This window comes from Pleurodeles waltl, chromosome 6 (genome assembly GCF_031143425.1).
Source record: "Pleurodeles waltl isolate 20211129_DDA chromosome 6, aPleWal1.hap1.20221129, whole genome shotgun sequence".
NCBI lineage: Eukaryota > Metazoa > Chordata > Amphibia > Caudata > Salamandridae > Pleurodeles > Pleurodeles waltl.
Genome location: NC_090445.1, coordinates 984,609,309 through 984,627,429, shown reverse-complemented (window position 1 = coordinate 984,627,429; position 18,121 = coordinate 984,609,309). Strand labels below are relative to the sequence as shown.

The window sequence follows — 18,121 nt, the reverse complement described above, 5'->3', positions numbered from 1 at the left end:
CCCTCTTGAAAATGATTGTGCTGCCACGTCTACTATATTACTTCTCCAATCTCCCACTACATACCGGACAGTTTCTTTAGGGAACTGGAACCTAAATTAAGAGAATTCATCTGGAACAAAGGGCGCTGTAGAGTTGCACTTAAGAAGCTTTATCTGCCACTAGCACAGGGCGGTCTTTCAGCACCTAACCTGGAGCATTATTATTTAGCATCTCAGCTCCAGTGGGTGTCCAGATGGCTGGCGTGGCTCCATCTCCTTGACATGGCGACTACCGCGGGACCCTGGTCTCTTCTAAGAGTGACGTATTTGTTCCACCCACTCATGCGCTCGGCGCCGCCGGAGGAACTTCTTCTCAAAGTGGCCCATAGCTGCTATCGCAGGTCCTTGTGACTCACGAGGGATCGTCCCATTTGCCCCAGCCTTGGCGCTCTTGGGCATGCCCAGTGTCTCCGGAGCTGGTACTTGGGCGGAGTTGAGGACTTCGCACACTGCAGATCTGCACACATTGGGTGACCTGTACAGTGAGGGCAAACTGATTCCGTTCCCTACTCTGGTCGCTGACACGGGTCTCCCCGTTGGACAGTTTTTACTATATAACACACTCCTACGCTCTTTAATTGAGGGAGTGGGGAAATTTAATGACTACCCCCCAACTCATCTACTCATACAGTACATACAGGTAATGGGACAGAGCAGACATCTGATCAAATGGTTCACGGAAGCTCTCCAAACTCACTCGGTGCACGAGAGTGATGCGCAGCGCACGGCTTGGGAGTGCGACTCCGCCGCGCCCTTCACGGAAAAGCAATGGGCGTCTGTCATTGCTAGCCACACCAATATACCCCGCAACTCCAGATTTAGACTTATACAATTTTATATAATACATAGGGAATATCTTACGCCAGCTTGCATTAATACTTCCTTCGTTCTGACGCAGCCTGCCCCAGCTGCAAACATTTAAATGCAAACATTTAAATGCAGATCTCTTACACATGCTGTGGTTCTGCCCCTCCCTGCATAGTTACTGGGGAGCAGTGGTTAATTGTTTAACAGCACGCACAGAGCACGACATACCGTCTACATGGGAGATCTGTGTGTTGGGTTTATTTCCTAGGGGTCCTCGCCACAGAGCCACCGCAAGATTTTTAGATTTGGGATTTGTAACAGCTAAACGACTGATAACTCGACTGGAAATCGGTGGAGGCTCCCAATGCATTGGCCTGGAAATGATCATTCACAACCTGGGCAGGTGCCGAAGGGGTGGCGTTGAGGAGGGAGGACGCAGTTGGCCTGCGCAAATACCCACTATCAGACAGCTGGGATACCATGCTGACACACAAACTCCAGAAGCAGACTCCGCTTCAGCGGAGATAAACTAACATTTAAGGACAGCCCAACTTTAATCAAACACTGGGAGCAATATGGGAAGCTCACCGACACGCTCACCAAACATTCCACCCTTACCCTAAGCAGCCAAATTGAGCCAAGGTATTCACTGCGCAACTGGGACCCAAACGCGTCTCAAAACTACACTAGCACACGCATATAGCATTGAGAAGATTCCACACACAAGAAGGCACAACACTACTATCAAAAATCTGTAGATCGTGTGCTCCACTGTTCATGAAGGTTATTGTTTCTATTCGTTATTAATCCAGGATCTTCATTTATAAATAACTGCACCCGAATATACATTTAAAGGGAAAAAGCAACAGAAACGATGGTTAGACTAGTACTCTGTGTTTAAATCCGGAGACTCGATTCCCGCATCATACAAAATGTTTATACCCGAATCCAGGTAAACCTTGCTACCTGTACAATGAAACACAAACTCGGATAATTCAATCATCTACCTAATTACTGTTACGGTAAATGCACCAGCTGCTGCAGGCATTGCTCACGAACCTAAGTAATGAATAATTGATGTACTTGTTTACTGTGCGATCATAACTATAATGTCTAACTGTTACGAAATAACTGTTATAACAATTGAAATACCAATAAAAAGATTCCTGAACAAAAAAAAACAAAAAATGAGTGAAATAATTGTCAGAGGGTCACAATTCTCCAATTCTTCAACTAAGTCAATAATGTTTAATTAAAAAACTAATAAACCACTACGACATAAAATGATAACTAAATCTACCTTGTATTTAACATTCTCAGAATAATTCATTTTGGAACTTGAACTTCTATATTACGTAAAAGACGAACCTATACCTTTAGTTACTAAATGCCGCTAAGGGCTCACACTTGCAGCCAAAGTGAGGTTTAGCTGATGCCATCTACCAGCGGGGGCTGAAAGGAACGCTAAGGAGAAAAAAAACGCCCATCGCATCAGAATATTACAGGGCAAACTGGGGAACACCATGGAGTGCCAGATAACAGGCAAACAGCAGTAAACCACATGACATCCTGCCTCAGGATGGATTACCAACTTCCACACCAGCAGCAACAATATTTTTGTTAGGGAGAACAGGATTCTCCAGTTAGCACACTGGCATACACAGCTTCAGGCACAATCAACGCAGCATTATAGGAAAGACAACATAGGAGACCTTCAACGAGGCATCCATCCACAGCAGTGTATGTACGTGGTTGCAAGCCTGATGCCTACATCAGTAAAAGACACGACAAAGTTAAAGGAAAGACTTATTTTTTGATTTGCTTAAGAGATGAAAAAAAAGGGTGAGGAATATTGAAAACTGGTTGAATGCGTTTGCGTACTGGCATGCATAATCGTTAAAAAGCTCACCGAATGTGCTTCTGATGTATGGCTATTGGAATTCAAAATTCACAAACATGGAACATATGGGGAAGAGGCATGGTTGCAATACGAACAGTGATTTTGTTTCGAGATGCAGGCATGACCCACCTAGAATAGGACCAGGAGGATGTGTCCCAGGAACTAAAGTGCTACAACACAACAAGAGGTGGCCATGCTATTGGCTGACAATACAATAACGGAGAATCCGGGGACCATATGGCAAGTTTAAGCACCTATGCAACACAGGATACACTTTGCCATTTGAAACCATTGAATGGCAGAGGCATTTTGGGGATTCCACAGGGTTTATTTTCATAATTGTGGTACCATGTAATTACATTGCCAAGGAATAGGACACTTTCTACAAAATACCCCAACTGAAGTATTCTTGAATCTGTTTAGACTCATCTAGACAGTTACCTGAGAAAATGTTAAGCATCTTTGGCTGACCATATGCACAATGTGTTGTATTCAGAGTATTGCAATTGGCAGCTGTGAGAGCCAGTCAAAGTAATAGGAATGAGCTTGTGGCAGAGGCTAAGGAGAGAAAGTTTGAGAGGAGCAATAAAGCATAACTCAAGAAGTTTAGTCTTGACAGTACACAGATGATAGAGATGTTTCAAGTAACTTATTTAGAGATGCCTTGGAGTCCTTTCCCTATGGGCACAAATTTCCACCCCAGCTCCCCCCACCTCAGAGGCATTACTTCTCCATGGTGGGGATGTGCCCCTCTGCTTAATGTGACTGACGGCAAAACCGTGATAACTGTGCCTTGGCTATATAAGAAGCTGATCTGTTGAGAAGGAGACTCTTGATCATTATTCATACACGAGGCTCCAAGACACATGGCAGATATTGGCCAGACTTCTGAGAGTGGGGTGTTTGCCTGGGAGAGAGCAGTGGATGGCTGCAACTCATGGAAGAATACAGTTTATCCCTGGGAAATGGTAGTGCTCACACTCCTACCAGTTCCATACAAAGATTAGCTACTGAAGATTTATGGGAGAGAAATGTTGAGTAATTATGGAGAGTTATTACATATTTAAAAAGATAAACGTCTGAAATTGTAACTCTAATTTTGTTTAATAACATGTTTTAATTACCCCTTTTGCTTCTTTAGCCCCCTCCACCACTGACCCCAGACTGGTGTCTTGGGTTCCAGAGAAAACAGAGCTTGACTTGTGCAAGTCTGTCACTGCATGCAATACTGTAGAAAGTATGATTTCTGATGTTTTAAATTTGCACACAAGCAGAAATTTGGATGGTTATGCCAATAAACACAGTTAGTTAAAACTTGGTCTAGTACTAAGGGCCCCCCGTTGTCTATAATTCTTAAAGACTTGCATATTCACCCTGACATTTTGATAATCCAATCCTCTTCAAGTCATTCCTCCTAAGATGGTCTTCGAAGTCCCAGTCAGACACCTTAGACCAGTAAGCCTCTTTCAACAAAGGCTTTCAGGAATAGGGTTTTATCTGGGATAGACATCAATACTCAAAGTTCACCCTACCCTTGCCAGATGAAATACAGAATGTGCATCAGAGGAACTTGTTTTGCTTTCACTAATGACCGAGCTGACAAAGATCTCTGGAATGCCCTTCTCAGTTCAAAGACTATTATTATTTCACCATGAGCTTCCTAAAAAGAGATTAGTAGGTCGAAAGAACACGTTTAAAAATAGTCACAGCAATGAAAGGAAAATATATCAAAATGATTCTCAACTGCAACGTACATAGCAAATATATGTGATTCTAGTATAGCATAACTGCAAAGCAAAGAATAAAGTAAGAATTCATCACCGTAGGGCCAAGCTCTTCATCTTTCTCATGCCAGCAAGAAGATGACCCCATTCAACTGCGAGAAAGAGATATCCACCCTCACGGGACAAGTGTGTGTCAGGCATTGGACATCTAATCCTGACTGAGGTCTTGGAAATTCCCTTGCTACTCAGCAGGGCCACCTTTTTATATCTTAAAGAACCGAAAGGGCTTTCTGGAGAAAACCCCTCCCATAAAGTAGAAATATTCAAACATGCTTGCTACTGTAGGTCAGAGTTGGAAGAAAAACATTGAAACTGGCCAACATCTCAAGGCTCTCCTCCCAAGGCCGAACCGTTCCCTGCACTGAAAAAACATATACATTCGTATCATGTTGACTGACTATCTGTTCGGTGAGAAAGAATACGAAAAACAAGCACAGTTTACCATGTGGAAAAACACAGCTCAACAGCAATGTCTAACGCCACAATAAAGTCAATAGGCAGCTAAACTGAATACAAAATGTAATCTGCAACTGGTGAACACTGGACAACTAATCCAAATGCAAAGTGGTGCAACACAAAGTCAGCGGTCAAACATACCTATTTTCATTACAGTTCTGTAAAGCACAACCCTCCTGCCTGCCAGTCTCAATACATATCCACATCTCAAGGTGCTTGGAAGTGACCACAAGGTGGCTAACAGCACTTTACTAAAACAATAATAAATTAATACAAATTGAAGGCAAAACCTTATCGGCAAGTTTGGAGGAAGATTAAGAAGCACACATTTGTTGACCAAGAAAGTTTGGTTGATGGAAATTTAGAACAGTCCCGTAGAGACTGTCAAAGTGTGACGGCCTATAAGAAAAACAGTCTAAGAGTAGGTTGCTCATGTTATCAACAGTTTCTTTACCAAAACCCCACTCTCACACTGCTGGCAACAATACAGTCCTTGGGCACACCAACGATCATACATTTTGGCCCCTGTGAAAATGTTTGTGAATACCCATGCTCTACAGTAAAAGTAAAACATATCCCAGTCGCTATCTAGGGCTGAATGCACTTCACAAAGGGCTGCGGAGGGAACTATCACAGAAAATGTCATCTTTTCAACTGTACACAACAAAATGTTTATCTTTCTGTTTTGAGGCAGAAGATAAAGTAATTTCCCTTTCAAACCAAGCTGAGGCAAAGGACTGTTATGTCAAAAGGGCAGCAAAGTGTGGGAGCGTACGGTCAAAAAGAACACGTCATTCAATGAGTTCTTTCTCAAAGCTGCTTTACCAGTGGTCAAATCAATATCTCGGGCATCACCACCATACAGCTAATCACTTAACTACAGCTTCAAGAGGTGGGAAATAACCGACAAACAACAACTATTTCAGTACTGCCTTTTTAGATCAAAGCCGCAATAAGAAATAAATATGTGTCACTTAATTCCATACCTGTGACTCCTTTTGTTCAATTTCTGCAGCAGTGAAGGGTCTGACGCGGAGAAACACTTTAAGATGGTCTTTCGGATCCAAACTGGTTCTCTATTAAATGCAAACAAAAATTACCATGTCACATTTGCAAAACTACTTAAGCTATGGAATTCAACAGTTTACATGCAAAGGGAAGGTCAAATTCCTATTCCATAGCAGAGTGCTTTAAACCAGACTATTAAGAACAAGAACTAACCCAACAAAATCTGTGCACTAAGTATCTACTGTTTTCTAGTGTATATAATGAATAAAGCTACCCTGTGGAGTTTATCTATGCAACCCTATATCCCACTTACGTAATAGGGAATAACGACAGTTAACAGCAGCAGAAAACGCATGCAATATTTTATACAAACTTGAGGCGTTACACAACTCAAAGAATCTGAAAGTCATTTTTAGCTTAAAATGCATTGCAGTCAAAGCCCAGATGAGATATTCAGTTCGTACTATGTGCTAAATAAACTGTTCTCCCTCAGTGCTTTGAAACAGTGACCATTCAGCATAACTGCTCAACAATCAAGTTCCCTTTGCTCACCTGTAGCTCCCCTTTCTCGTTTTTAACCCTTCCTTTTGCCTCCTTTCTCGTATTCTCTACCAGTGCTTTGAACCCACTTCTGGCTGACACATGCCCTCTAGGATAAAATAGCAAGGAATAACTGATTTTATAACAGACCATCAGAACACGTCTAAATTCCCCCACTTCAAAGCACCTTTATTGAATTTCTATAATTGTTTTGCCAAGGATATGCAGTTGTACAGCTCTGATGGTTTTGCCCACTCCCGCCACCCCGTATTGCACTGCCTCCCCACCCGGTGATGCAGGAGTTTGAATTCTTTACTACTTCTGAACACTGCTTTTGCGTACTTCATAAGCAAACTGTTCAAACTCTACAAATACATTACTTTCTATTGTGGCTCATTACTTCTTTTCGGCCACCGACACATAATATGGTGCTGATTAATGCCGGGGGGCTGTTTCCATGGGTGCCAGGAGCCCTGTGCGCACAGCTATATATAATTATGGCACATGCATATACTCCTGGATATGCGATTTAGGTCAATGTGTGCCTGTCTGGATGCATGGGTCTTTAGGCATGCACCGCCTAAAGACCCATGCACCTCCATCCACAGCTCTTTAAGACTTATTCTTCTGCCTCCTCAGAACTCTTGCCCTCCTTAGGACAAAAGTGTTCTACCCATTTACCACTTTGATACCTGGGTGAGGACAGCCCAGCGACCAAATCAGGCAGGAGCCTATAGAGATGGGAAACATCATAAAAACCCATTAATAAAGAAGTGGAGGATGAAACCAAGAGAGAGGATCTGTTTTCAGTGGCAAGAACAGTAAAATGCCGAGCTGGGACACGAGTGAGATTGAAACCTTGCTGGAGATGGCAATGGGGTAAGCGCATAAGATTAACAGCTAGTGGGAGGTCGAGTGATCAGACGGCTTTTACACTGGTTTCTGGACAGCCAGATGTTAGTAGACCATATTCATGGTAGGCCTCATCATCTACCACTAGTGTTGCAGGACCTCGATACAAATGCACTCAGATTTGTATAGCCAAGAAATCCCGACCCTCCAACAGTTGTTTGAGCAAATTCATGGTTTACACCAGAAGGTGATACGTTTGAAGCTCAGACACTATAAGGCACAGTAATGCCCCAAAATAAAGTTCAATGTCTATTCAGACGCCAGCTTCATACAAAGAAACAGCATTTATTTAGAGTAACACAATAATTTGGGGGCTCCTTAGTTTTGACACAGGACTGTAATTACATGTACAAGAAGCTTGGTAATCCATCACAAAATATCTCTTCGATTCCAATGCTAGAGTAGCCTATGTGGTAACTCATGATTTCAAAAAACCCAGTGCACTGTAAATTTGATAGGGCTGCAACAGTCAGTCACGTGCCTTACATGTCACTGAAAGGTCAGTACAGTTGTAAGAGTCAAGAAGCACCCTAACGTTTAATTGGCCACGCCACAAATCTTCCACATCACGTACTGAAAAATATGTATGGAGTAGCATTGATGAATTAAAAACACCAAGTGCATCATTTATATTCATTGCCTAGATACTCTGTCATTGTTTTCCTTTCGGAATGAATAAGGGAAAAGGGTTATCCGTTGGTTTTTGAAAGAAAATTAAATAAGCCACATAAAAGTTATGTTACTTCCTCTTACTTGTTTATAATGAGAAGAACTAATAAAATATAATTTTAAAATGGTATGTTACTTACTGAGTTTAGGTCCGAACTTGAAGAAACTAAAGCAAATTTTTCTGAAAGGTTTGCCTTAATGTCATCTGCATACACTTGTTCAAATCTTTTAGGAGCGTCATCACCTTCGATAAAAGAAGGTCTGTAATGTGCTGCCAGATCGTCTAGGGACTCCATAACTGTAAATAAACGTGCACAACAGATTACATCAAAAGGCACCAAGACAACACGAATAACGAAAGAAAATCAAAAACTATTAAATGACGATATCACGTCACAAAAGTGGACGAACCAAAGAACTTTACTAAAATACACAGGGAAGCTAATTTTTGTGTAGTGCACATAAAATCCATCATAATTTTTCCTGGGCGGCCACTGACTCAAATGCAGCAGTATCTTTCAGACACTATGCAAGGTGTGGTCTTTCAACAATTCCGTCCCCATATATTTCAGAGACAAACACCTTTCATTACAGCGTCCGAAATCTTTATATTCTATTCCAAACTCATTTACCCCCCTCATAAGTGAAGCACATGCTCTTCTCGCAAAGTTAGAGCTTGAAAGGAAGATTGGCCAGATAACTTTTCAAAACTGTGACGCACTGTGCTGCAAAACAATCCCTTAAAAAAAAGAGCTTTAGTATAAAACTTTAAGATGTTGTACTTTGGGCTCTTTCCCCACCACAAGTTCCCACATGAGCATCCACCTCAAAACTCTCCATCTACCAATCAGTCTCCTCATCAAATAAAGTCAAACAGACTGCACATACTGCAAACAACATACTGTGGGCTTACCAGGAACATACAGAAAATTGGAGCATACCCACTGCTTACCACCGGTTGGCTTTCCAGTCACTCCTTTGTCTGCTTTATAGTCATGTACCAGCTTGTCACTCTTGCTTTTATCCCTCCCATGGAGATATTCTCTTTACCATCTCGATTGGCTGGCTTTTATACTTCCACTGCTTGCTTTTCAGGCACTACTGTTTTTCTTTTTGGTTAAGCAACCGACGCATGTGTTTTCTGCTTGCCACCCTAGTGTACATTGTTTACCAGCACTCCCTGCAGTTCAGTGTCACCTGTATGCTTCTCCCTGCCCCTCTCCATGTTGCCACTCAGGTCCTCCTCTCATTGCTTTCTCACTCATGTGCTTCTCCCCCACAGTACTCCATATTGCTTGTTATTAGGTCGAGCCTAGGCAGTGCACATGCGCCGTCTCTCGACATGCTGTAATCTATTCTGTGGGCTTTCAACAGAACTATCACTTTCATTCGGCCCTTGGCCTGCATTTCAAAATTCCTTTGGTTTGTTAGGTAAATGCTTTAGATTTGTCCCGTCTTGAGGCGGTTTTGTTGCCATCTGGGAGACTTACCCAGTTACATGGATTATTGCACGATCAGAAATATACCTTAGTGTCGGCGCACAACTTTTTTCTTTTGCCTCTACGGTTCGCGCTTGTGGAAATATGCTGTTTCTTCTTCTGGCATCTCTCTGTTTCTTTGCATGTCTGTGCCCAACAAAGCCAGCAAGCTGAAGGGGAATTATTTTTTTATTTAAATAGTCCGAACTCCGACTGGAAGATTGGAGTGCTTTACATGAGCACAGGTTAAATTTGCAGCCCCATTCCTAAATTCTTCACAAATTTAGCAGTGAAAAATACACAAACTGGTGCCTTTTAAATAGAACAAAACACCAGGGAACCCCTCAATGTGGCTCTCCCTGCAAAGCTGGGGAGCAGATACTACAGTATTCAATGTACTCCGAAAACTCGTCCCAAAATGCTTTGCTGGGCATTCCTTTTACAAAACATGTTTGCCTGTGGTGGTCCTAGGACAATGGGAGCACCACCAAAACGTTCAGCACAGTGTGCTCTCTCTCGCTCATCTCCTGGGTCCCCACACTAGGTTGAGGGGTCCAAAATCATAACCTCTCCCACCTTTCAATGTCGTTTTAAGCTCTCTCATGGCTGGAACGTTTGCTTTACAGCTGGGAATAGTTTGTGTTCTAAGGGGGCCTTGTTTTTAATATTCTGGCAGGACTGCTAAGCATGAAAATGTGTAATGCACTATGTCCTCTAGGGGCTGAATATATGGTTGCACTGCAATGCTCTCTGTCCTTCACGTGGTTATGCTCTCTAGGCGCTGACTATATGGTTACATGACCATGTTTCTTCCAAATACTATTTTTATTGTGGTGCACTCTAGAGGGTGTTCTGACCATTACAGTCTACTGCCAAGTGTATGAAGAAATGTACAAACACAGATTATTTCTGATAAAGGTTTAATGTGCTGCATGGCTAAATACTTAGAAGGTCCCAAAGAGGAGCTGTGCCAATGCTTGTTTATTTTTCTCATCCATGTTTTTTCTGCCCCTGCCCCCCACTTCCTCCTCTGGACACCCACCCCCCTTAATTAGGCATGCTCTACAGCATGGCTAAAAGAGAATGACAAAGCCAATAATCCTTCAAGACAGGACCTACTAGTTCTCTTTATAAACCTTAAATAAAGCAACAGATCTGAATTCCAAACTATATTTTCTAGACTTCTTATGGTGTTGCCACCGTATACTGAGCTCATACTAACAAACTGCACTATTTATGCGATTAGATTTACCTAAATACGTAATACCTAGTAATGCTACAAACAAAAGTCTTTTGGAGGTAATGACAGGCAGGTTGCCAATTAATTCATTTAATTCATAGGGCTCTTTAATCAGATACCATACATGGCTTCTGAGTCCTCAACTGTTTTCCAAATAAGCCCTGCCTCAATGCTAACTGTGGTTTAATTCACCTCTAAATAATTTTAGTAGATGTAGAGTCTGCCCTTTACTCTGAGATCTTTTTACACAGACATCGGATAGTAGCAACTGAAGAAGATTCACATGCACTCCTGGAGCAGGAGACTGGAGCTATGCCACAAGGCATCATCAAATTCATCCTCTTCAAGAGAAGCCAGGAAAGCAAAGGAATTTGCCAAGTATGAGAGCCTGCGCCAACAGAACCTGGAGGGACATCTTTTAACAAATTACTTTGGGAAATGACTCTATAACAGGGAAAAATAACAGAAAGGAACATCCTCAAAACAAGGGTCCAAGCTAAAGGACAGTCACCAGAGAGGAGTGCTCGCGTCAGACATTTGTGAACTGCAAAGTCAAGAGCTGTGTTTGGCCTAGGAAGATATATGAGGCTATATACACATTTCTCAATACAGCAGCTAATGAGGCTGGTTTTTGGGTAGATTATAAATGCAATGTTTTTTTTCTTCATATTTACCCATCTAATTTTTGCCTACATTAATTCCTCAAAAATAATTACAATCATTATTTTTCATATATTCTGCACTAAGGCAGTGTATAATAAAGAACTGTAAACACAAGACTACCTACTTACTTTCACCCAGGGCTGATGGAGAGGACAACCTCCCAGTCTACAAAAGTCATACTGAATCTCTGGCAAAACAGTTTGAAGATCCCCATATGGTCATATCACTCTTAGGAAGAACTGTGTGACCTCTATGTTTTCGTCATCCTTCGGGAATAACCACATGCTTTTGGGCCAAGATAAATCTACTGAGTGCAATCACATACTGGCACACATTAGTGGCACCCAACTGAGGATCCCAAAGTTAGCCTATGGCTATTAAGTGTATTAACTCTAAGAAAAGGCATAAAGTGTGTCAAAACAGAAAGTATAGATGCCATCAGTGAAATTCTTGCTATTGGTTAGTAAACCCTGCACGCCCACGCCCCATCCCCAACCCCAAATTCCTTTTAAGTTTTACTACGCTGAACAGTTAGAAAGATAACTGAATTTATACACTGGCACATGGGTAGAGTCATTCTGGAAGACCTAATGGCTGACTACGGCCAATACAATATGTCTTAGGGGCAAGGAAGAATATGGGCCTTTATTCCTCATTCCCATGCTGCGACTACACAGATTATAAGACCAACAACTATAAATATGATCATAGGAAATTTTCCAATGAATCCAGGTGATTGTCTCTTGAAGGTTGCTTGTTGACACACAAGCTAGAAGAGGTGCCCTAGAGACTACTAAAGAAAAACATGCACTACAGTGAGAAAGTAGATTGACTAACATCTATAATACAAAGTATGAGACCCCATCCACTATAGTATTACCACAGCTATTTCAACACACGCACAAAACAGGACCACAAAACTGTACCTGTTTTGGATTTGTGAATGCAATTAATCTGGAATGTCGAAGCAGCTTCTGAAATAAGTTTGGGTAGCATACAAAATGTAGCAACTCTGTGGCCATACTCCAGGCACTCACTGTACAGCATTGGGGATAAAGGGGAAGCACAGTTGTCCAAGACAAGGTCATAAAAGTAGGCCTCTATGGATGCTGTAGGAATTCAATCATCTAAACATCTGCTTCAGCCTGAAGATTAAAGAGATCAATCCCCCTAATGAGCAAGAGAAGAAAAAGGCCCACAAGGCCATATAAAAAAAAACCAGTGTATCTCCTAAGACGAGAGATAGATCCCAGTACCACAACATTAAACATAACTGGTATCAAAAAGGAATTTAAGACCGTAAAGCCTCCAGATACACAGCCGATAATTGTATTCTATAGCTCAAATTCAAATAGAGAGCAATAAAAAAAAACAAGGTCAATATAAATGGTATTATGCGGATATTTATAAATAGTATTAAAAGACAAGGAACAGACTCCACAATTCATGAAAAGCTCAGAGGAAATCATGTCAGAAAAGAAGCATTCTCACTAGTGATGCCCACCTTACTCAGGGATTCCTGTGCCAGCTATCAGGCAAGATGTTCTGTATAAAAATCATACTGGTTGGGATAGGGTGTCACCTCTATACAAACTGTTTCCATATGAAATTACCAACTAGGTCAATCCCAATACTCTCTGAAGCCTGACATTCAAATGGATATAGAAATACTGACTGAGCTTTAATATCAGGAGACATTTATTTCCTGTCACTCATCCACACATACCTTTTGTTTCCATTCATTAAACTCAACTATATCTAATGTTTAGTACTGGATTATAGAAACCGTAATAGGGCACACTGAAACACATACAGTGCAAAATACACACTGAATGGGTCCGATAAACTTGTTCACAAAAAATATGATGGCTTTCAACATGCCCAACGGATTCCTTAGCCAAAGTAAATCTCCAGAGTCACAATAGTTGAGAGGCTGTATCATATGTCAAAGACACACTGCTTGTAATTTCTGAACTAAAGGGATATTTACTCTAGATACATAAAAATATAAACTACTCCTGTCACACAGGAGGCCAGGGTACAAAATAAACTTCACAGTCAAAAACAGCATACCCAAATGTTCTTTTCTACGTATATTAACTGTAAAGCGGGGAGAAATGGACAGGGCATCACTTTCAAGAAAATGATGCTGCACTAAAACACCAGAATATACACTAAAATCGCCAAGCTTCGATAAATGATCAAAATTTTGTTACACAGGACTGTCATGCTATGCACACCAGCTAATCATGTCCAACTTTTTTTTAGAGGAAGATTAGACTGAAGTTCACATTACATTATTAGTGTGAGAATTACAAGCAGACACGCTGGAAGCAACCTATAGACACAAAAAAAAAAACACACACACAGCCTTATTGGTAGTCTCCAGTACATCACAGTTTACATGCATCCTATAAAGAAGGGCAAATAAATTTGCACCCATGTCGAAACAAGCACTAGAAAATCCAATAAATAGGTCTGGCCAATGGAAAAGCTATTGGCTTTGGCAATGTGTTTTAGTCATGCTGTACACAAGTGTGGCTGATGTTCAGCATTGCAAAAAATGCGAGCAGTGGGGTACATTAGGATAGACTGGGGTGGGCAGATTGGGGTGGGGTAGAGTGGTGCAGATTGGGGTGTGGTAGTAGGGCAGGTGGTGGTAGATTGGGGTGGACTGGAGTGGATTAGGTACGCTAAGTGGTTGGAGTGGGGCTGACTTGGGCAGATTGGAGAGGGATGGATTGTTGAGAGTAGACTGAGTGGGGTAGAGTGGTAGATTGGAGTGTGGTAAAGTAGGGTGGATTGGTGTGGGGTAGGTCAGGGTAAATTGGAGTGAGAAGGTTGGGGTCGACAGGCTGAGGTAGATTGGGGTAAGGTAGTTTGAAGTTGGATGGGTGTTGTACATTGGAGTGGGGCATATTGTGGAGGACTGGAGTGGGGTAGAAAGGGGTAAACTGGAGTGTGGTCGATTGGAGTGGGGTGACCTGGAGTGGGTAGGTTTAAGTGGGGTACAGTGGAGGTGGGTAGACTGGAGTGGGGTAGATTGAGTGGAATAGATGGAGTAGAATGGGTGGAGTACATTAGGGTGGAGTACATTAGGGTGGGGTAGATTGGAGAGGGGTAGGTTGAGGTAGCATGGAGTGAGGTAGAATGCAGTAAATTGGAGTGGCGTAGTTTGAAGTGGTGTAGATTTTAGTTGGGTATACTGAAGTGGGGTAGATTCTAGTGGGGTAGAGTGAGGCACTTTGGAGTGGGACAGACTGGAGTGGGAGGGTAGATGGAGGAGGCGTGGAGTGCAATGCGATGAAGTGGAGCAGTAGCATGTGGAGGAAAGGGGAAAAGCAGTGCCATGAAGATAGAGTAGCAGTAGTGCAATGAAGAGGTAGGTAGTAGGTTGCTACTCTTTAAAACATTACCTAAATGCATGTCCAACATATTATGGCACAAAAGGGTTATAGGATGCACTATAACATGAATGTTGCGGCAGTGCATACAAGCAAGGTTGCATCACTAACAAAACGGGAAGCTAAAATTAACACAGAGGTCAGATTAGCCATACATGCTAAACCTCAACAGTAGGGATCAGTCTAAAATATTCCCCGCAGAGCTATACTTCGGTAGCGGTAGTCAGCTGTGTCTATTCTAAGGGGGCAGACCAACACATTTCCAATGATTGGAAAGGGAAGAGCTCACCAAGACTGCACATAAGAGGCTTGCTTCGCAACTGCAGACTCAACTGCAACACTGCTTTTTTTGGGATACTGGTGAATCTTAAAGCTTAACAAAACAAATAAAATGCACCGCATGACAAGTCTCAGCACATCCTCTATTACAAAATCAAAGCAGATTTTTGAGGTAGTGACTTCTTGCTCTCAATTCTCCGACTGTGTCAATGTGTGAGATACATATGCCACAATCCATTCAGACCCATCTTTTATCTTAACAAAAAAAAACTGCACCAACGACAGATCCACTGGCATCCATAAGTATTATTCAATGCACCCCCATAAATTATTCTAAACACGTACCATGTAATATCTCATTCTTGGGGATTTGGCCACAACACAATATCAACCCCCAAACAGAAGCAAAATATTTGTTGTACTTAGTAACAGCAGCAATACTGATGTTTCATTCAAGTGATATGCCAGTATCTGTAGCAAAGGTTTAATGATACTTTCACGTACTCTGCTTGAAGGTACAATTCGGCCTCCTCTCAAGAGGATACCATTACACATGGGCAATTGCTGCTTCACTTTCCAAAGTGCACTGCACTCCTCTTGCCATTGATGCTCACTAGGCCAACCTCCAGAAATATACATCTTGACGATCCTTAACACCATATCCTTCTCCATTTCCTGCACCTACACTATTTCAGATAACTTCTACCCAAATTCAAATTGCATTCCTTTAACCAAAATAACATCATATATGAAGACCACATCACACTCACCTCCACTGCCAACTGATTTGTTTCCGATTTCCAACAGTAAGCATGATAACCCATCCACAACACTATCATCCTTTCCCTGGGACACACAATTTCACAGAGGTGCATTTGCAAATTGGACGCCAATCTTGCTAATCTCAGTGTTAGGTTTCTCCCACCACTAGGTTTCATAATGTTTATCAGTGGTTTATGGTCGTGCAAATTTGTAACTTCCTTCCCACACTTATAATCTGAAACGTTCCACAGCCCATGTAGCTGCTAATAACACATTTTTAATCACTGAGTAATTCCTCTACGGCTGTGTAAATGAGTAGAATGAACTTGCCACAATACATTCAGAACCATCCTATATATATATATATTTTTTTTTTTAGATAAAACTGCACCAACGCCATATCCACTGGCATCCATAGATATTATTCAATCCACCCCATAAGAAATTATTCTAAACATGGAGCATGTAATCTCATTCTTGATTGCAAGAAAACATTTTTCTTCAACAACCGTAAATGTTTTACCTTGGTAGCATAGTTTTCTACAAAGCGTGAATAGAATTCGGTCAGTCCTTAAAAAAAAAAAAAAAACGACATCAATTGTTCCTTACATGTAGGTTCAAGGACATTTATAATCACCTCAACATGGCTAATTTTAAGGAGAATACGATTGTTTGATATCACAGGACCAAGGTATTCTTCCTGTTGCTTCCTAAAGTAATATTTCTCGCTTTTCAATGTTAACCATTGTTCGTGAGTGCAGCTAACACTTAAATTTCTATCATGCTCAATTTTATTTTTCTCAAATATTAAGTGACATCCTGAAATTGTCTTGCGCCCTTCACCCCTTTCTAAATTCTGGTACTTTCTCTCTGGAAAACTGCAGAAGCACTTGTAAGACTAAAAGGTATCCTCTTGTACTGAAACATTCCTTCGTTATGAATGCTGTGCCATTAATCAGCACCCAATTCACTTTGGTGGTACGCACTGGTAAGAGAGGCTGTTCAAAAAATTGTGGCATCACCAATTGATGTCATTAGTTCTTGCAAATTAAGTAATGGGACAGCGTCCATCCAAATAGCTGTGTTCCAACATCTTAAGTCCACACAGTCTTAAATATCCATTGGACTGGAGTGAAATTCCAGCTGGAGACAACGAATATGAACTATCAATAGGTTCTATTATGTCTTTCTCACTGAAGTCATGAAGTATTTCCTTTGACTTCACTCTATAATTCAAAGGCACATTCCTCAATTTTTGCCTTACACTTGCACGTAAAATGATTTTCTGTTTAAAACCCTTCAGTTTACCTACATGGTCACCAAAAACACAAGGAAATTCTTCCTTTAACTCCACATATTCCACATCTGCCATACTGATTGCTTGTACTTCAGCATGAACTAAACACACAGGTGGATTAGAACAAGGAGCTAATTTAATACCCAGATCAGTTATGTGAGGCCAACAAAATATCACGTCGCCCTTGTCAGCCACATAAACCTTGACATGGCACTCCCTGGATCCAAACTCCAGATATGCTCATTTGAACCCCATCATTAGAATTCTATGGCCTGACTAACCAAGTGGATTCACATCAGATTTACACAACTCCCTTCCATGCCACAACTTTTCAAATGTGTCCTTGCTCATAACGGTGCACGAAGCACACAAATCAATCATATCTTCCACCCGCACTCCATCTATACTCAGCTTGCAACACCGCAGTCTCAATACTCTTCTCACCACATCATCCTGCAAACCCAACACTATTCCTGGCATACTCAATTCCTCCTCCCCAACATTCTCTGCAGTACAAATAACTTCTCTCCCCGTTCTCCTGCATACACTGCTAAAATGCCATGTCTTCTCGCAAGTACTATACATTTTTCTTACTGCATGGCATGTTTTAAGGTTGGCTAAGTGGCCACTCGGCTTACATCTGTAACACGACAGTCCTTTCCCACCAGTATGTATTGCTTCATAGTATTTACCTTTAACTTTAGTATCCTTAGCACTTCCAATCACACAAAAAGCCGTAGCACTCATTCTCCTTCCTTACTGCTTGTATGCATTTGTCTGATACTTCTTGCAACATCCATTGCAGCCTTCAAGGATATTTCCTCACATGTCAATAATTTCTCCAATATTTTTATTTAGATTTGGTCTTAGTATCTGGTCTCCT

The 18,121-nt window shown here is 41.5% G+C and overlaps 1 protein-coding gene across 1 annotated transcript in view; it reads right to left on the bottom strand.

Annotated features, from left to right (window-relative positions):
• Positions 1-18,121, bottom strand: part of KIF20B (kinesin family member 20B) — a 434,415-nt gene that overhangs the window by 403,906 nt on the left and 12,388 nt on the right. The window contains exons 2-3 of the mRNA XM_069239865.1: positions 8,256-8,413; positions 5,973-6,062 (exon numbers count right to left, since the gene is read on the bottom strand). Coding sequence (XP_069095966.1) covers positions 5,973-6,062; positions 8,256-8,411 — 246 coding nt within the window. The 5' untranslated portion in view covers positions 8,412-8,413. The remainder of the gene's footprint in view (positions 1-5,972; positions 6,063-8,255; positions 8,414-18,121) is intronic.